The sequence below is a fragment of the Marmota marmota genome, unplaced genomic scaffold (genome assembly GCF_001458135.2).
Source record: "Marmota marmota marmota unplaced genomic scaffold, marMar, whole genome shotgun sequence".
Taxonomy (NCBI): Eukaryota; Metazoa; Chordata; class Mammalia; order Rodentia; family Sciuridae; genus Marmota; species Marmota marmota.
Window position 1 is genome coordinate 9,503,343 of NW_026000249.1, and position 17,643 is coordinate 9,520,985.

General features: G+C 40.3%; 1 protein-coding gene across 11 annotated transcripts in view; it reads right to left on the bottom strand.

Annotated features, from left to right (window-relative positions):
- The window catches only part of Map7d2 (MAP7 domain containing 2), a 61,339-nt gene extending 44,392 nt beyond the window's left edge, over positions 1–16,947 (bottom strand). For 2 of the 11 annotated variants that reach the window (XM_048796297.1, XM_048796292.1), the window contains exons 1-6: positions 16,814–16,947; positions 15,542–15,705; positions 8,630–8,741; positions 7,738–7,836; positions 5,056–5,166; positions 3,168–3,293 (exon numbers count right to left, since the gene is read on the bottom strand). In XM_048796297.1, coding sequence (XP_048652254.1) covers positions 3,168–3,293; positions 5,056–5,166; positions 7,738–7,836; positions 8,630–8,741; positions 15,542–15,705; positions 16,814–16,889 — 688 coding nt within the window. In that variant the 5' untranslated portion in view covers positions 16,890–16,947. The remainder of the gene's footprint in view (positions 1–3,167; positions 3,294–5,055; positions 5,167–7,737; positions 7,837–8,629; positions 8,742–15,541; positions 15,706–16,813) is intronic. The other 9 variants (XM_048796298.1, XM_048796296.1, XM_048796293.1 and 6 more) reach the window with 8 other exon arrangements.
- Between the last annotated feature and the right edge of the window lie 696 nt (positions 16,948–17,643).

The window sequence follows — 17,643 nt, forward strand, 5'->3', positions numbered from 1 at the left end:
AGACATAGGGTCTTGCTGGGATTACAGGTGTGCACCACCATGTCCAGCTAAGAAAATGTAAAGTTTTGATTCCTGAATGGGACATGAAGAAAAAACAAAACCGAGCACCCTGGGGTGGCATAGGGGACAATGTCACAAAGACCTTTGTTTTCTAGAACTGATTCTGGAAGCTCTTCTTTCTACCAGAAGGAAACTCCCCGTGCTGCCTTGGTAAGTTGCTGCAAGCACCAACTGCTGAGCCTAGATGGCACATGAGAGAGGACTGGGCCAGTTCCTACACAGTCCCTGCAGAACACCTCCAGATACAGTCCACATTCACCAGGCAGAAGAACTAGTGTCACTTAGAAACAGGCTGAGATTGCAAGACTCAGGCAACCCCTTTCTAACTAACTGAATGGAATTACTTGTACTAGACCGGGGCAAGAAGAACCATGGTAGGTCACATTGTGGGCTGTCTAGCCTGGCCAACACATATTCAGCTGAAAGTGCCCTAATGTTCTCAGCTCTTTGACTCTAGACCACTTATTGTATTTCTTATAAGTGTGCTGTGACTACCCCCACATTCCTCTCTGGAAGGTATTCAGATCAAATTCAACTTACTGGTCAGAGCTGGGCTGGAGCCAGGTAAAAAAGATTCATAAGAAACCAATGAAGAAAGTGCCTGGCTGCCTAAGAGAGACTCCTCTTGTTAATGGGATTTTCTTTAACTGTTAAGTCCATGACCTTTAAAGGACACAAATGAGACCAGTATCATGGGTGGTCTCATCCTGCTGTTAGAACCTACAGGTAATTCTTCTATTAAAGACATCCTGACAATGAATCAAGGGTACGGATTGCACAGAAAAGAGTTAACATAGAAGACCTGAGTGCTGTCCTTGGAAGGGTCTGCTTACAAGACTGGCCCTTGACCAGCATCTGGGAACTTAAGATTTTAGCAGGGTTCCCTCCATTAACTGATGAGTGGCTTGCTGTGCCTAAACTGTTTGTAAAAACAATAATGGTGACACTGCTTTCATACCAGAAGCATGGATTTTGGGTATGTTCTGGTCAAGGGGTGTGTGTGGTCATTTCTCAGTAAAAACTCTTAAGAACTGAATCTCTAATAAGCTTTCCTGGTTGGCAGCATTTCATACATGTCACAACTCACTGCTGGGAAAAATGTACCCTGAGTGATTCCACTGGAGAGCACTCTGGAAACTTGCACCTTGTCTTCCCTGGGCTTTATCCCATGTACCTTTCCCCCTTTGTCAACTTTGCTGTGTATCCTTTCATTGTAATAAGTCAGAGGTGAGTGTGCCTAAATGCCGAGTCTTCTCAGCCTTCCAAGCAAATCACTGATCCTGGGGTTAATCTTAGGGACCATGAAACGTTCTTTACTCTCAAAATAGGGATACTTTTATACAGACTAAAGTTTGTTTATTTGAGATAGAATATAAAAATCCCCTTTAAAAAGTGTCCAATTCAATGGGTTTTAGAATATTTACAAGGCTATGCAACCATAACTACAGTCAAATTCCAAAACATTTTCAAGACCCCCAGAAGAAATCCTTTATCCATTAAGTGATCACTCCCCTTTCTTCCTTCCCCTAGTCCCTGATAACTATTAGTTTACTTTCTGACTCTATGAATTTACCTATTTTGGATATTTCATATAAGTGGAATCATATGATTTATGGCCTTTTGTGATTGCTTTCTTTCACTTACCATAATATTTTCAAGGTTCATCCATCTTGTAGCATCTATCAGTATGCCATTCCTTTTTACAGCTGAGTAATAGTCTACTTTACAGATTGGAAACCGTAATTTTGTTTACCTACTCATTGTGGGACATTTGAGCTATTTCCACTTTGTAGCTACTGTGACTAATACTTCTAAGAACATTTCTTATACAAGTTTTTGTTTGAATTTTTTTTTTTTTAATTTCCTTGGCTCTATACTTAGAAGTGGAGTTGCTAAGTCATATGGTAACTATGCTTAATTTTTTGAGGAACTTCCAGGATGTCTTCCACAGCGTTGCATTATTTTATATTTCTACCTGCAATATGTGAGGGGTCCAAGTGTCTCCATACCTTTCCAATACTTGTTCCTTTTCCTTTTTAAAAGGTTTTAGCTATGGGCTGGGGTTGTGGCTTAGTGGCAGAGTGCTTGCCTTGTACATGTGAGGCACTGGGTTCAATTTTCAGCACCACATAAATAAAATAAAGATATTGTGTCCATGTATAACTAAAAAACAACAAAAAAGGTTTTAGCTATACTAGTGGGTGTGAAGTAGTATCTCACTATGATTTTGATTCGCATTTCTCTAATGACTAGTGCTCTTGAACATCCTGTCAAGTGCTCACTGGCTATCTGTTTCTAATTTATAGAAATAGTATCAACTATTCAGAAGCAGCTACAAATGGGTACATGTTTATATAATTTATGTGTTATTTCACTAAATGGACTATATCTTTAGAATAAAGACCAAACCTCACATGGATATAGCATTGCTTATCTACAAAGAGAATGCCAGCTCTCATTAATCTTGACATGATGATTTGATCTGATTTGGTAGAAAAAGGGCTTTGAGAGTCCAGTCCAGTGTTTGTCAGATTTTAATGTGCAGGTCAGGTGGGCCTTGAGAGTTGGCCTTCCTACAAATCTCCTAAGTGATGCTGCTACTTCTGGTCCATAGACTACCTTTTGAATAGTAAGGCTTTAAGACATTTTTGCTACCTTATTTATACCATTACTTCATTTAATCCTCATGACAACCAAAAATAACTCCATTTTATTGATGTGCAAACTGAGGCTTAGAGAAGTTAATTAACTTACCCAAAATGGTAAAAGGTAGTGGTAGGGCTGGCTGTGGATCTCCAGAGACTCTTGTCTACAGGCCACTTTGCCAAACCATCTCCCAAGAAAAGTCAACTAACTTTCATAGATCATCAAGTAGATTTTTTCCCTAAAGTACATGCCCTCAGTCAAAATAACTTACCTCTGTGGCCCATAAAACAGACATAGAAACAGCAAAACACTGGTGGGTAAAAAATGTTATTAATCATTGAAGATATTTCATAAAGCCAGCAAACGGGAAGCAAAACACAAAAATTCAGGAATAAAAATCCCAGGCTGACCAATATTGCTTTGGACATTTTTCTCTATGTCACCATCTTGGCCTCTTTTACCTGAGTCATTGGCCTGCTCAGAGAGCATGAGTGCACTTCTGCTTCTGGCTAAAGAAGCCTGTGTGGGTGTCAACAGTCGCATAACAAGAAAGTTTTCCATGGGACTAAGGTGCATGCGATGATGAGCTGAGGGATGGAATCAAATGAAAAATTTAAAAACCAAATTAAAATAAAACAAAATAGAATGTTTAAATGACAGTGCATGATGTGAATTAAATTTTAAGTGGCAGAACAAACATGGGAAATAAAAATATTCTAACAATGAATGGCTTTGGAGTTCTTCACAGTAAAATCAAACAAATGATGCATCATTTAGAGTTTGGGAGAGTGCATTAATTCTCTTGGGACATCAGAATTCATACAACACATTATTATATTACAGTGATCTGCATAACTCAGAGAATTAGCCCACCTCCCAAGATGTTCATATGGACTCTTACTCATCACGTAGATCTAACATCAAAAAAAAAAAAAAAATTACACCTACAAAACACTTGATTTAGGTCCTCTGTTAAGAAATAGTTCATAACACACTGATTTTTAAAATGAAATATTATCCTATAATAGTAAAAAAATAAATCCTTTCATACTTTTTCCATGTAAATAAGGGCAAAACGTAAACAAGAAGCACAAAAATATTAATGGCCAACTGATTAACAGCTTTACTCGAAGAAAACAGGACTCATAATCCAAAGATCAATGACCAAAATATTTTGATGGTTTTAGAATACATTATATGGCAACAGCTACAAAGAATTACTTTGTGTTCTTTGGATGCCTATTAACTAGTAAATTTAGGGGGGGATTAAAATTTCTCAATTTATAATCCACAAGCTGATAATTCAGTTGTCAATAATAAACTTATGTTTATATGTTAATACGAAAATGAATTTAATATAATATGTAAGAATATGAACTAATGAAAACATGGAATACACTAATGGAACAGCTGTACAGAATTAAGTGTAGGTGTGCTCTCATTCAACTCTTAATTCCTTCCATGCTCCTAGTGCTTACCCATGAATTGCATCAGAAATCAGCAAGATTCTGATACTCACAGGGATTCTGATACACGTGCTATGCCTCTGGGATACAAGGGCCATGGTCAATGCCAGTGAACAACTACGAAGGCACACCGGCCTCTTCCAAGTCACAAACATCCTCCTGTTTACCCCTTGGTAATGACTTGACATGATAAATACTCCACTGGCACCTGATATTCCTTCAATGACGCTTTAAAATATACATTTAACATGTGGAGAGCCCTCCATTCCTTAACCTACATATTTTGAAAGGTATAAACTTAGGCTTCCAATGACTCATCTGAACCTCCATTAGAACAGGGACAGTGTCAAATCTATTCAGATTCTGGAACTGGCACATGTCCTATACACATCTCCCTGTTCAAAACTGCCTGTAAAGTCCCATCCATCCTTTTTCTCTTTTAGAGGCTTTATATTACTCTATGCTTCTGTTTTCATCTAAAATATAGACAGGTCTACAACCATGGATGACTGCAGAGCTCCATCTTTTCACATAGCAAGTCTCCCAGCTAACTGACTCATTAATTATGCTCTTTCTGGCTAATCAACCACATTCCATCACTGACAGACAGGTACTTTTAAAACTCCTACATAAAATGTGGAGTCTTTCAGACTGGGAGTATATCAATTCCTATCCCTACTCAACAATCACCTGGCTCTAAGAAGCAATGTCATTTTCCAAAGTTTTATTAGCAAGGTCCTGAGGCTCCCACATTCAAACCAAGAGACTAGGATGATGGTGATATTTGCAGAAGACTCAGAGGGGGCTCTCACAAAGACCAATGTTAAGATGCTCACACCACAGAGAAGCAAACTGGAGAGACCATGTCTACATGTGCACTTGCCTCGGTCTGGGGAATAGGATATTGCCACGGTGGATGAAGACAGGCGTTTACTCATGGGAGGCTCCATCTGCTTTGGCAAATTCATGGTTGATGTAGAAAGTTTGTCACATGCTGCAGAGAAACGCATTAAAGACATTGATATTCACGCCACTATAGACTGAGAAACACATATCCCAAAGTGTCCTTCTTGTCCTCATCCACACATCTACGCCACAGTGGCACAGCACAACTCTGCTTGCTTCTATCATCCTGGGATCTCATTATCCTGATCTGGAAATGCCCAGGCTACATCAGCCAAGAAATTGTATACAATTTCTTCAGTTCTTCTCCTCATTTTCAAATGTTCAACCTCACTCAAATGTTCAACTAAAGCCACGTTAATCCAAAATCATTTTCTTGCATCCAGGGATTTTTAAATATATTCACATCACACGAAAACAAAACCAACCTGGACCAGAGACAAATCACTGCTGGAAATGTTCTATGGTCTGATTGAGACTAGTACTGAAACTGAAATTTTCCTAAAGGTTACCTGTGGCTCAGGTTAAAAAAAGATGTAATTTGTAACTCAGGCTCTGTATTTAAAGCAGAATGCCCTTTAGTAGTTGGTTTTCTTCCTCTTGTTAAAAGATGGATTCAAAATGGCTCTTTTGGGACTGCAGTTGTGGCTCAGTGGTAGAGAGCTTGCCTAGCATGTGTGATGCACTGGGTTTGATTCTTAACACTGCATATAAATAAATACAATAAAGTTTAAAAAATGGCTCTTTTGTAGATGCTTTATTAGTTTAAGGTTAGTATTTTAACACATAACCCTAAGTTTGGTGTTCTCATGTTTCAGTCATTTCAGACAGATTTCAAAATTAAATCATTACAACCAACAAAGAGGTTCTAACAGTGCCCTGCCAACCTATACTGGAGCCTGAGGTGAAAGGAAAAATTTGTGCCCATGGCTATAAAGGACACAAACTCATCAATAATATTTTCAAAATCTAACTCCTATGTTCATCTTATTTTCAAATCAGAGAACGGTCATATCTGACAATTTATGCTGACCAAGTAATAAGTTAATTAGCTGAAATCAAAGTATAATAAATTGGGGATACATAAAATATTTAAACTTGAAGTGATATTTTGTATGTGTATTAGGGAAACTAGGAATTGAACCCAGGGGCCCTTTACCACTGAGCTACAGTCCCAGCCCTTTTTTATTTTGTGATTTTGAGACAGGGTGGCCTCAAACTTGTGACTTTCCTGCCTCAGCCTCATGAGTAGCTGGGATTAAAAGTATATACCACCATCCCTGGTGTTGTTTTAAATTTTAATACTTTTCAAATTTTAGGGTTTTAACTACTTTAAGGTTCTAGTAAAATAAGTAGGTAGAGTGTATATTTTCTCTTTTGCCTCAGGCTTTGATACAGTTCAGCATCACACATTTTGAAATTCTGTTTTGTTCACTCTGGACTTTTCTGTATTAATTTTTATTTTTAAAATATTCCATTTAAAATGTTATTTTCGGGCTGGGAATGTGGCTTAAGCGGTAGCGCGCTTGCCTGGCATGCGTGCGGCCTGGGTTCGATCCTCAGCACCACATACAAACAAAGATGTTATGTCCACTGAAAACTAAAAAATAAATACTAAAAATTCTCTCTCTCTCTCTCTCAAAAAAAAATGTTATTTTCATTGCTGAGATTTTGGGCAGCCCCCTTTAAATTGTGTGCCCAAGTCAAGTACCACATTCATGTGGTTATGACCATATTACCCTGGTCATAACCTTGGGTACTAATTCCATTCTACTTGTACCCACTTTGCGGGAAAAGCCAGTGCCCGCCCTATAGGTATTATAGCTAGGCCTGTACAGCAAAGTCCATGGTACGAGGATACTTTTTGTTAAAGGAATGCCAGAAACCAAGGATATTTATTCCTACTGGAAACACAACCTTCTGTATTGTTGGTGTTGCTAACCAGAAATGGGTTGAATTTCTAATCTTTATTACATGGGAACAAGGTTTTGCTAGTTCCATTCTTAATCTAAACCACAGAATTTCCCAGGTCTGTATTCAAAATAGAAATCCTTTTGTTTATTTGTTCTTCTGGGCATCAAACCCATGGCCTCCTACATCCCAGGCAAGTGTTCTTCCACTAAGCTACGTCCCCAAAACACAGCATTTTAGACAGAGATATGAAATGAAGCACAGAGCCAAGCTGTCTAATTCTTTGGATTCCCAGTGTTACCATTAATAAACTCTCTAGCACTCCCTCTCAGACACTTCTCCTGGTATCCACCACATTAACACCAAGCCCAAGTATTCCATTCAGAACTCTGTGATTTCTGGCTTTTCACAAGAAGTGATCCGAACGCCCTTCTACTTAATGCCTACAACAGATGATTAATGAAATTGTTAAAGACATAGATGCACAAAAATCAAATAATGACAAGATTTTTAAGGTAGAAGTGAGCTGAGGATGAAATGTCTCCATAACACTACAATATAAGGCATGCACAGCTCCATGATGGCAGAGGAACAAAGAAAGATAAGCATATCATTCACATCTCTAGAAAAAAAATTATAACAGGTCAGACTAAGAAATCAACTGTGAAAGCACTTCAGACAGACAGTAATGGAGGAGGGTGATCAGAACAATTTTCACAAAGCGCTATGGCACGATGATGCTCGGATATACCGTTGCTGGACTCGGCAGCGGTGGCAGTGGTCCCTGCGTCCGGAGGAAGAGTGCTGGCTGCTAAACCTAGAGGAGGGGGTGGGGTATTTTCTGATTCACCTACACAGCAAAAAATCAGAGCAAAGAGAGGTAAAAGAAAAAAGTCCCAATTTGTTGTTTTATTTTACTTTCTAATTAGGAAATTAGAAAAGTTAACAAATGTGTTGCTGACTTCTCAAAAAAGAAAAAAGTATATTACTGCCAAAAAGTTAAAAGCACAATACAACTAATAAACTATATTATAAACACCTTTCAGAAAGAGCTAGTAAATAACTCTGCATAACAGAATGCTGAGATCACTGAAACATAGTATGACACTGAAAAGAGGGGAAAAGTCATCCTGAGACTAGTAATAACCCATACATTAAAGTAAACATTTAAAAATTTAAAGATGGGTATGAACTGGATAATGAAATAAGTCCCCTTGAAACAAAATAAAACGAGCAACAAAAATTCATAATGTGAAAAGAAAAAGTCCAGTCCTTTTTAGAGAGTAACTCTGACTTTCCCAGTCATGTCTGAAATAGTGACTGAGTCTCCTGCCATTTCCCTTCCCTGAAATCAGATTACCCCTGGACCTGCCTGCTGAGGCCAGCTAGCCAGGCTTTGCATCCATTTTCTTTTGCTCTCCCTGAAAGCCCAGTTATTGCATCAATTGCTGTTTGCTAGCAAGAAGAATACACATCTCCCTCTCATGAGAAATGCATACACAGAAGCTTGGCAGTTTTAAACATCACACCCAAAAAGGGTGCCTGTAAAGCTGTGCACAGCATCCCCAAGATCCTGTGGACACCCAGCTCTGCCCATGATCTCCCACTGGAGCCCTGCAATGCAGGGACAGCCCTGCACTCACCATCACGTCCTCCAGGTCCTGTGGCCACTGATGTTCCCCACGAACACTTCTTCTTCAGCTCCAGCTGCTGTGTACGCTCCAGGGACCGGCGCATCATTGCCTCCAGTCGCTCCTGCCCAGTTCACACAAAGCATTGGGTGTCAACAAAGAACAAGCTCAAACACCCAGCCCCACTGCACTGCTGCCTCAGTGCTCTGGGGTGAGTCACCAAACCAGGCTTTCTGTGCTCAGCATCCTAAACCCAGGCACACATATTCTCTCTGCCACATCACACTCTCGGTGGGTGGAGAGTAAACAATGCGGCTAGGCTATCACCAGATCTCCAACTGAACACTGTGTCCTGTCCCCTCCTCACCACTCCCTGGGGAAAAGCTGCTGCTATGCCAGCCCTTGATTTGTTTAAGAATAATGCCCAACAAGCATTAACTCCTTGAGGCCTGTCTCAAACCCAAGCTTGCACCATCCAGTAAGAGAACTGGAATTTTGCTCCAGAACCAACTGCAGTCTTTATAATTGTAAGCACAAAACATTCTGATTTGAGAAAATTTAGATTAAAATATAATCTGAGTTTCTGTAGCCTTATACATAGTTTTAAAAAGAAGAATCTATTTTTTTCTATATTATAACACTTTTCTGCACAGTTCAAAATTTAATGAGACAGGAGTGTAGAATCTTCTGGCCACAAAGTAAAACATCTATACATCTCCAGAGTTAGGTAGGTTTGGGCATGAGGGAAAGAAGAACTAAGCAATTTTTAACCAGAAAAGAAAATCTACCAGTAGGCTTCTCTATTAACAGAGGATTTATCAAAAGCATCCTCCTATATTAACCAGACTGTTACTTTCCATAGAGTTGTCCTTGGCATTGCAGCAAAAGTATTCTTACTCTGCACCTCAATGACTCTGCAAATACCAGCTACTTTCCCTGCCACCACTGGAGAAGGTCCAAAGCAATTCTGGTCTTTATACTGACACCCATTAGCCCTCATAAAACTTAATTCCATGGAGTTCCTGGAACTGGACTACTCCTATCTGACTCCAAAACACAAAAATATGATTTTTTTACTAAAACAAGTAAAATTAAATTAGGACAGCAAAAACTGTGTAATTGACTTAAGCATTAGGAAAAGCCTCCTTTATTTCACTTACTGCAAACACATAAATGTCACTTAGGATGTGCCTGGATTTACCTCTTTTGTCTACACCAGAGGCATGAGATGAGCAGCTGGGTTCTTTACATCTCAGCTTCCTCTGTGTAATTTTTTCTCTGAATAGCATTTTGCTAAAAGACATTTGCAAATAGTCTTTTCATGGACCTGTGAGCAGAGAGGGGAATTATTTCCTCTTATATCACTCAGATTTATATTGACTATTAATTGTGTTCTAGTTTGGGACTGGGCACTGTACAATCATAAATGTACATTTCCTGGTTGCTCCATTCTCATGAACCTGGGCCGTTTAATGCTGATGGCCAGCACTGGTGATCTGCCAGGTAAAAGTTGATGCTTAGAGGAAACAGAACTTCTCCACCATGATGCCTAAAATACGGGTACTTGAGCGTGAGGCTGAATGTTATTTCATTGTATGAATTTAACAAAGTATTTAGTCAATGACCTAATTTAAGTGTTGAAACATTTCACCCTGAAGAATGAAATTAGTTTTTGGTAGATTTCCTATATATCAGAAGGAACTCATTAGACTGTCCTTCATCTACTAGGGGCTCAATGAGAATAAAAGATACTGAATTTCACAGAGCCAGTTTTACCACTGGAGCAGCTATCTAGGGGGCAGAATTATACAATAATGTTCAACTAAAGCCAAACCCATCCCTGGACTGTTCAGTTACTTTTAGAAAAACTACCCATGCCATCTACCCCAAATCCACTGAGTGACTCCAAATTCCATCAATGGAAATTAGGTCATTTGGACCTTGAGTAGGCTTATAAAAATGTAATCATCCCTGAGAAAACGAGACAATCACCTTGTATCACCAATTTTTAGAGAGAAGAGGAAAAACAGGTAGTAAACAAGTTCTAACAGACTTATGGAACCGAAAGAAGTCAGAATGGGATGATTCAAACATATATATAAAAAAACTGGTCCACTGCACTGGTTAGAAGTTAGTCCTGTGTATGGAGGTATTGCCTAGTATTTGCGTATACCTTTCTGATTCCCTTCATCTGATTTAGCAGAAAGAATACTAGATTTGGAATCAGAAGGTAAAGATTCATAGTCCACCTTTGCCTACCATTTTTTAGCCTTGTGACCTTGAGTCAATCATTTCACATCCTTGGGCTTCAATTTTCTCACCTACAGAATGAGAATGACATTACCTACTTTATCAGATTACTCTCAAGTCTACAAAGTTAACGTCTAGTCTAGTTCTTGATGTGTAAGTACTTCACCAACGCTGACTGAATCTGAATTTGAAGAGGAGGAGGACTATTAACAGAACATTTTAGAACAAGTGATTCTTAAATGTAAATATGGCTGTATCGTAATCCCCTGGAGGGCTTATTAAAACAGATTGTTGGGGTTTCTCCCCAGGGTTTCTGGGTAAGTCTGGGGTGGAGCCTGCTAAGAATCTGTATTTCTAACTAGTTATCAGGTGTTAATGGTATTGGGACCACACTGTGAGAAGAAAGGCCAAGCATGAAAAAGCAAGGGTAAATTCAGTCACATCAGGAAACCAGTATTAATAAATACTAGGAACTGCATACTGCAATTCCTGCCAAGTTTTGGTTCTCCTGGGTATCATCTGATGATCATCAGAGGATGGGGAAAGGACAAGGCAAATTTTTGTCAACAGAATATCTTCTATTGAGTGGGGCTTATTAGAAGAAATGAACAATAAGAGGCGAAAGCCCCTTTGAGCTCTAAGCTCTAGATCTTCCTCAAAGAACTTGGAGAATCACATCCGAGGTGACCCACTGAGCTGTCCAAGCAACAGTCCTCTACCAGGACATGGCCCAAACACTACTACCCAGATAGCAATCTCTGTCAGGAGTTGGGGCTGTCAGGGGTTATGCCTTTGCCCCTACTTTTACAATATGTGTTTAGGTGATGACATTGCAGGGATAAGGCTCCAAGGTGCACAGCTAAGTGAAGTTTTTTAGGTGTGTTCAGAAATTTCTAGTTTTGGGGTAGGGGTATTGGGGATTGAATTCAGGGGTACTAAACCACTGAGCCATATCCCCAGTCCTGTTTTTAATTTATTTATTTAGAGACAGGGTCTCACTAAGTTGCTTAGTGCCTCACTTTTGCTCAGCCTGGCTTTGAACTTGCGATCCTCCTGTCTCAACATCCCGAGCCACTGGTATTACAGGTGTGCACCACCACCCCGGCCCAGAAATTTCTTATTTTACTTAGCAAGGTAGGTTTTGTTATCTATAAAGCAATGAGAGTATGAACAGTTTAGATTTGTCAAACTAACTTAAAGAGATGAAGCTACTCTTGGAAAAAAGGCCTTTCCTGGTTATCTGTTTAGCAGGAGAAATGTAGAGTTGCCTTCTCCAAATCCCATATTTCAGGGCCACTACTCAGGAAGTTATATTCCTGACTGGGTGAGAACACTGCATATCAGTCCTAACTCAGGTGAAAGTAATGTGCCTGTTCTAGCAGCTTAATTTTGGAACTGTGCAGCATGTGAACATTGTAGGAACCCATTTTAAAGAAAAGATAGGGGGCTGGGGTTGTGGCTCAGTGGTAGAGCACTCTTCTTGAATGTGTGAGGCTCCGGGTTCAATCCTCAGCATCACATAAAAGTAAATAAAATAAAGGTATTGTGTCCATCTACAACTAAAATGAAGAAAAGAAAAGATGGTCTCCAGCAAGAAAATTGAGTTCAAAGTCAGGATCTCAAGCAGATATCAGACCTTCCCTCCCTAGGACAGGCCTGGCTAGCCTCCAATACTGCCAATTCTTGAGACTTCTGGGAGTCAGGCTGATCATTCTGCATTGCAGATGAGGGACTGCCACTGCCAGAATAATTCTGTATTTGCTTCTGTGCTTTCTTGCACCCCCAATGTAGTGGTGGGGGTCCTGAGACACCATCCACTTCTGCCTTGGCACAGACATGAAGAATTACCAAGAACATCATGATAACCACAGGGATGGAAGCCAGGTCAGGGTTGGGTAGGAGTGAGTAGCTAACAGGCCTCTTTTTATCTCCTAAACATCAGACGGAGAGAGGTAGGACTTGTTGGGCAATATGTGCATTTCCCAATAGACTACAAAAGCAAAATGGCCTACACAGGATGAACTATCTTCCCATTGAGCCTTTTCCTTGGTTGACAAGAGACAGAGCATGACAAAAAGAACTTAAGTCTGGCACCGAGAAAAGGACTCAACAATCTCCACAGCCAGGTACTTAGCATACAACAACTCTTACAGAGCTCTTCAAGAACCATGGGGGTGACCACAAAGGGCTTCCTTTGGATAGGGGCTTTTGCAGTGCAGTCTCATCCCCCTTCTCTGAAGATCAAGCACAAATAATGCCAAATAAGCTTCTGTATTGGTAATTACCAACACCAATGTGGTTAACTGGCCAGCCTGTATGTGAAAAGTCTCTAAGCTACACCTGGGTCTCCTGGGACCCTAAGGGTAGGAGCAGGTGGCAGAGAAAGGCTTTTGCTTCCTTGGGTTGCTACACAACCTTTTTAGGCCCAGCTCTCTGCCCAGCCCTACCATGCTCAGGGAGAACAGAAAAGGAAGCTCAGCTTGTTGTTAAGCTGACAAGAGTCAGGAACCATTCCCCACCCCCCATAACCACCACATTACGGGTGCAAGAAAGCACAGAAGCAAATGGAAAATCATCCAGAAGTGAAACCTCTGAAGATTCAGCTGCATGTGGACCAACCATCTGGCATAACATTCCCTCATAGGCAAAGAGGAGGTGTGTGAGTACTTAATGCAACTAATAGCACTAATGTTCTTTTTTAAAAAATATTTTTTAAATTGTAGTTGGACACGATATCTTTATTTTTTTTAGAGAGAGAGAGAGAGAGAGAGAGAGAGAATTTTTAATATTTATTTTTTAGTTCTCGGCAGACACAACATCTTTGTTTGTATGTGGTGCTGAAGATTGAACCCCTGCCACACGCATGACAGGCGAGCGCGCTACCGCTTGAGCCACATCCCCAGCCCTCTTTATTTTATTTATTCATTTATTTTTTATGTGGTGTTAAAGATAGAACCCCACGCCTTGCATGTGCTAGGTGAGCACTCTACCACTGAACCATAGCCCCAGCCCCAGCACTAATGTTCTATAAAGGAAAATTAAACATAGAAATTGCCTCAAAAGTGAACCCCTGTGACACTATAGGATGTTTCAGAACACAAGAAGCATGTAACTTGACACTTTACAGTGCTCCTTCCTGGAAGCAGCAGTGACAAGCTTTCCCTTGAATCAGCAATCCCAGAGGATGTCAAAAATCAAAATGAAGAGGCTGGGGGGAAGGGGACAAGCTCTAAGTCATTAAGGAATGGAGGATGGGCAGAAAATGGGTGAGTCCAGTGACTCATGAGAAGTACAAAGGTTGAGAAAGAAGAAATTGGTCCTAAATTACTGAAACACTGTCGCTCTATGGCTTTTTTTTAAAAAAATAGTATATATACTCTGTGCCATAATCTCTTCTAGGTAGCTCTCTTTTCACCTTGCTTCAGCCAAGGTCAAATGAATTAAGTGGAGAGAATCTCATTTTTCTAAGGGATTACTCTGTGCCAGGTGTTTTGCTGGACACTTTCACAAAAGTCAACTCCTTTAATTCCTATAACCATTTTTGTTTGGAGCTGAGGATACAGAATTAGAAGGGATATGTGACTTGCCCCTGGCCACCAGATGCTTAGTGGTAGAGCTGAGCAGATGAAACTACAGCAGTTAGACAGCAGTCAACAATGGTGAACCATGGCTAAGAGCATTGTTTAGATCTTTATTTGCTAAGAAGAACAAAGGAACTGGGTGCTTTGTAGGTAAAGTTAGATCTAATTGTGTGTTTGTATTCATGTTCATATGTGCTTTTTAAGTTAAAAAAAAAAGAGGAAGTAGTAAATATATATAGTAGAAAACAACCACTCAGAGATTTTTTTAAAAAATACTAAATTTATACAAAAGTCTTTGTATCCTACAGTTTTGGAGATTAACAAATTGCTATATTGTTCATACTAAGATATCATTATACCTTATGAATAAAAAATGACCATCACCTGATACAAGGCTATGATTACATCCTTAATGTATTCTTGTTAAGAAAATCTATTACCCAAATATGCTTTCTAAATCCATTTCAGTTTAGAAATAAAGGACTCTGTAGGGGTAACTGCATTATATTTCTTTTTTAAAAGGTAACTGGAAAGAAAGAATGATTAAAGCAGGAACTACAGTAAAATTTAAATACACTAGCATCTTTGTATTTGAGGGTAAACTAATTTTTCCAGCAGTGAATCACAGGATCATTTTGTTCTTGACCCTCACAGCTCACACTCTGGCCTCATATCTGCCCTAGAAACACGGACAACCCTCCAGACTGTATTACCCTAACCACAATCCCCTGTGAGCCTTAACTTAAGAGTCAGAAAAGGTTATGCCTGGAACAGCTCTTGGGAGACCACAAAATCCAACCTCCTCAATGCAGAGACAAGCAAATCAAGGCCCAGAGACACCAACCACTTGCCCAAAGTCATATAGCAAAGTGGCATCTGAACTGAATAGATAAGTCTGTTTACTATGCCAGTGCTTCTTCCACTGGATCACTGTGTCGTCATGCTCAAAGAGCATATGGTGAGCCACTGGGAGAAGATACAGGATCAAGTCTCTCTTGTACCCCGGAGCTGGGTAGGATGTCCAGGTGCTCTCTGCACTACACTCTGTGTGAGCTGCCAAGATGGTTGGGATGAGGGACTCCTGGGGCTTTACCTCCTCCTCTCGGAGCTTCTGCTTCCTCTTCTCTTCTACAGCAGCCCTCTTTTGATCCTCCCGTTGTCGCTGCTCTTCCAGTTTCCGCCATCGCTCCTCAATTTGCTTTTCATACTGGAGCTTAGCTCTTTTCTGTTTCTCCAGTATCTGCTGCTCCCGGGCAGCTGGTGAAGGAAAGCAGAAGGTCATTTCTAGAGCACCCCATGTGGCATGAATTAAGAATAATAACACAGAAACAAGAGTGAACAGCAAAACAGTCTAGTGGGATCCTAGGATGCAGTGATGAGACTAAAGTTCCTGAGACCTCCATCACTAGCTGGGTAATCCTGGGCATGTTAACTGTTTGTGCCTCCATCTCCTCTTCTGTGAAGTGGAGATTATGGTTAGTCATGTATGCAACATCACAATATGGTGACAACTAAATGAGATAATGCACATAAAGTACACAGTAATGCCCCAACACATGGGAGCTGACTATTATTGCTATCACTAAGTCAAACTTATGCACAATGGCTAAACTGTACACTAGCTTGAAACGTGATAGCTGTAAGAGTGCATTCACTCAAATGCGTTTAACTGTGCATGTAGCAAGTAGATGCTGACCTGGGCAAAGGGTTAAAACACATGGAAAAGATTGGCTTTCCCTCCAAGAAACTAAGGACCCTTAACTTCACCTGGTCAAACCATGGAATGGTTCCTCAAAGTAGGCAATGCCTGAACTGTCCAGGAAGAAGCCAAGCAAGAACCTGAAAGCTCCTCTTTTGTCTCAATTGAATGGAGAAATCATCATCTACCTACTTCACAGCACCCTGTGGAGAACACCCTGTACTTATCTATCTATAGCACACAAGACAGACTTTCTCAACCAAGGCACCCTGATGTAACATCAAAAATGATTTAAGTGCCAATATCTTAGTTTTCCTGAGGATGACTCTTCTAGATGTTCAGAAAAGAAGCTGAGTGAATGCATACAGTGAATGCCTGAGGGCATAATGACTTGCTCAGAGTTCTCTTTTTTTGCCTTCATGCCCACAGCCCCAAGCACAGTGCTTAGGACACAGAAGAGGTTTAATGATTCCTAAGTGAGTGACTAAATGAACTGTTTGGAAAATTATGCAATGTTTATGAACATACCAGTCTCCATGTGGATCCACTCCTAGCAATTGTCCTAGCTCTCTTTGCATTCATTTGCAGATTTCCCAGGACCTTTAGAAAAGGCCCTCACCACCTCTCCACTTCCTTGGACCTAACCAGTCAAAATGTACAACTTACCCAGACATTTTTCTCTTTCTTCTCTTCTCTCTTTGGCTAGTCTTTGTCTCTCATCTGATTTTAAAAATCCATCCATACCTGTAAGAGAGAAAACATAATGATTTTAAGTTCTTCACTCTTCCCCTATGAACACACACCTTGGGTCTGGCTGCACACACATCATCCACTGTTGCTTCTTCATTTGAAGCAGAGCATCTATCACGCCCCCCATGCACATATACAACCAATCCCCAACAGCTGTAGAGCAGTAGCTATGGCTTCCATGAGTACCTGCCAAGCCATGCTATAGTGGTTCCAACACCAGCGTGGGAGGACAGAACCCTTTCCCTAATCCTTTGTTCCCAGGTCTGACCCTGGAAGGGTCTGAAAGTGTAGTAAATGACAGACAAATCAGAGAGACCGTGCAGAGATGCTCACCAAACCTCTCCCAGCCTTGTTACCAAACCTGAGGGGGAGAGGAGAAGCATAAAAATGTACAAGACTTTGGATACCAATTATTACATAGATATGAACATTTTATTTTCTGGAAAGAGCCAACTGCTAAGGGACACAAGAGTGTTTCTCAGGAGAGCACTGTAACTCTCATGTTCAATTTCAATTCTGCCAAATTTGTTCTGATGTCAATCTTAGTATCTAAGAATCACAAAGAAGAAAGGAAAATAATGGGATATTCCTGTTGTCATTCAAATATCTACAACAAATAAAATGGAACAAAAGACAGTGAAACCCCACCCCCCAAATTCCAGGAAATATCCTTAGAGTTCTACATCTCTACCCATCCCCTACAGGACCCTAAGGAGCTTTTATTCTTTTTTCTTTTTTTTGGAGGG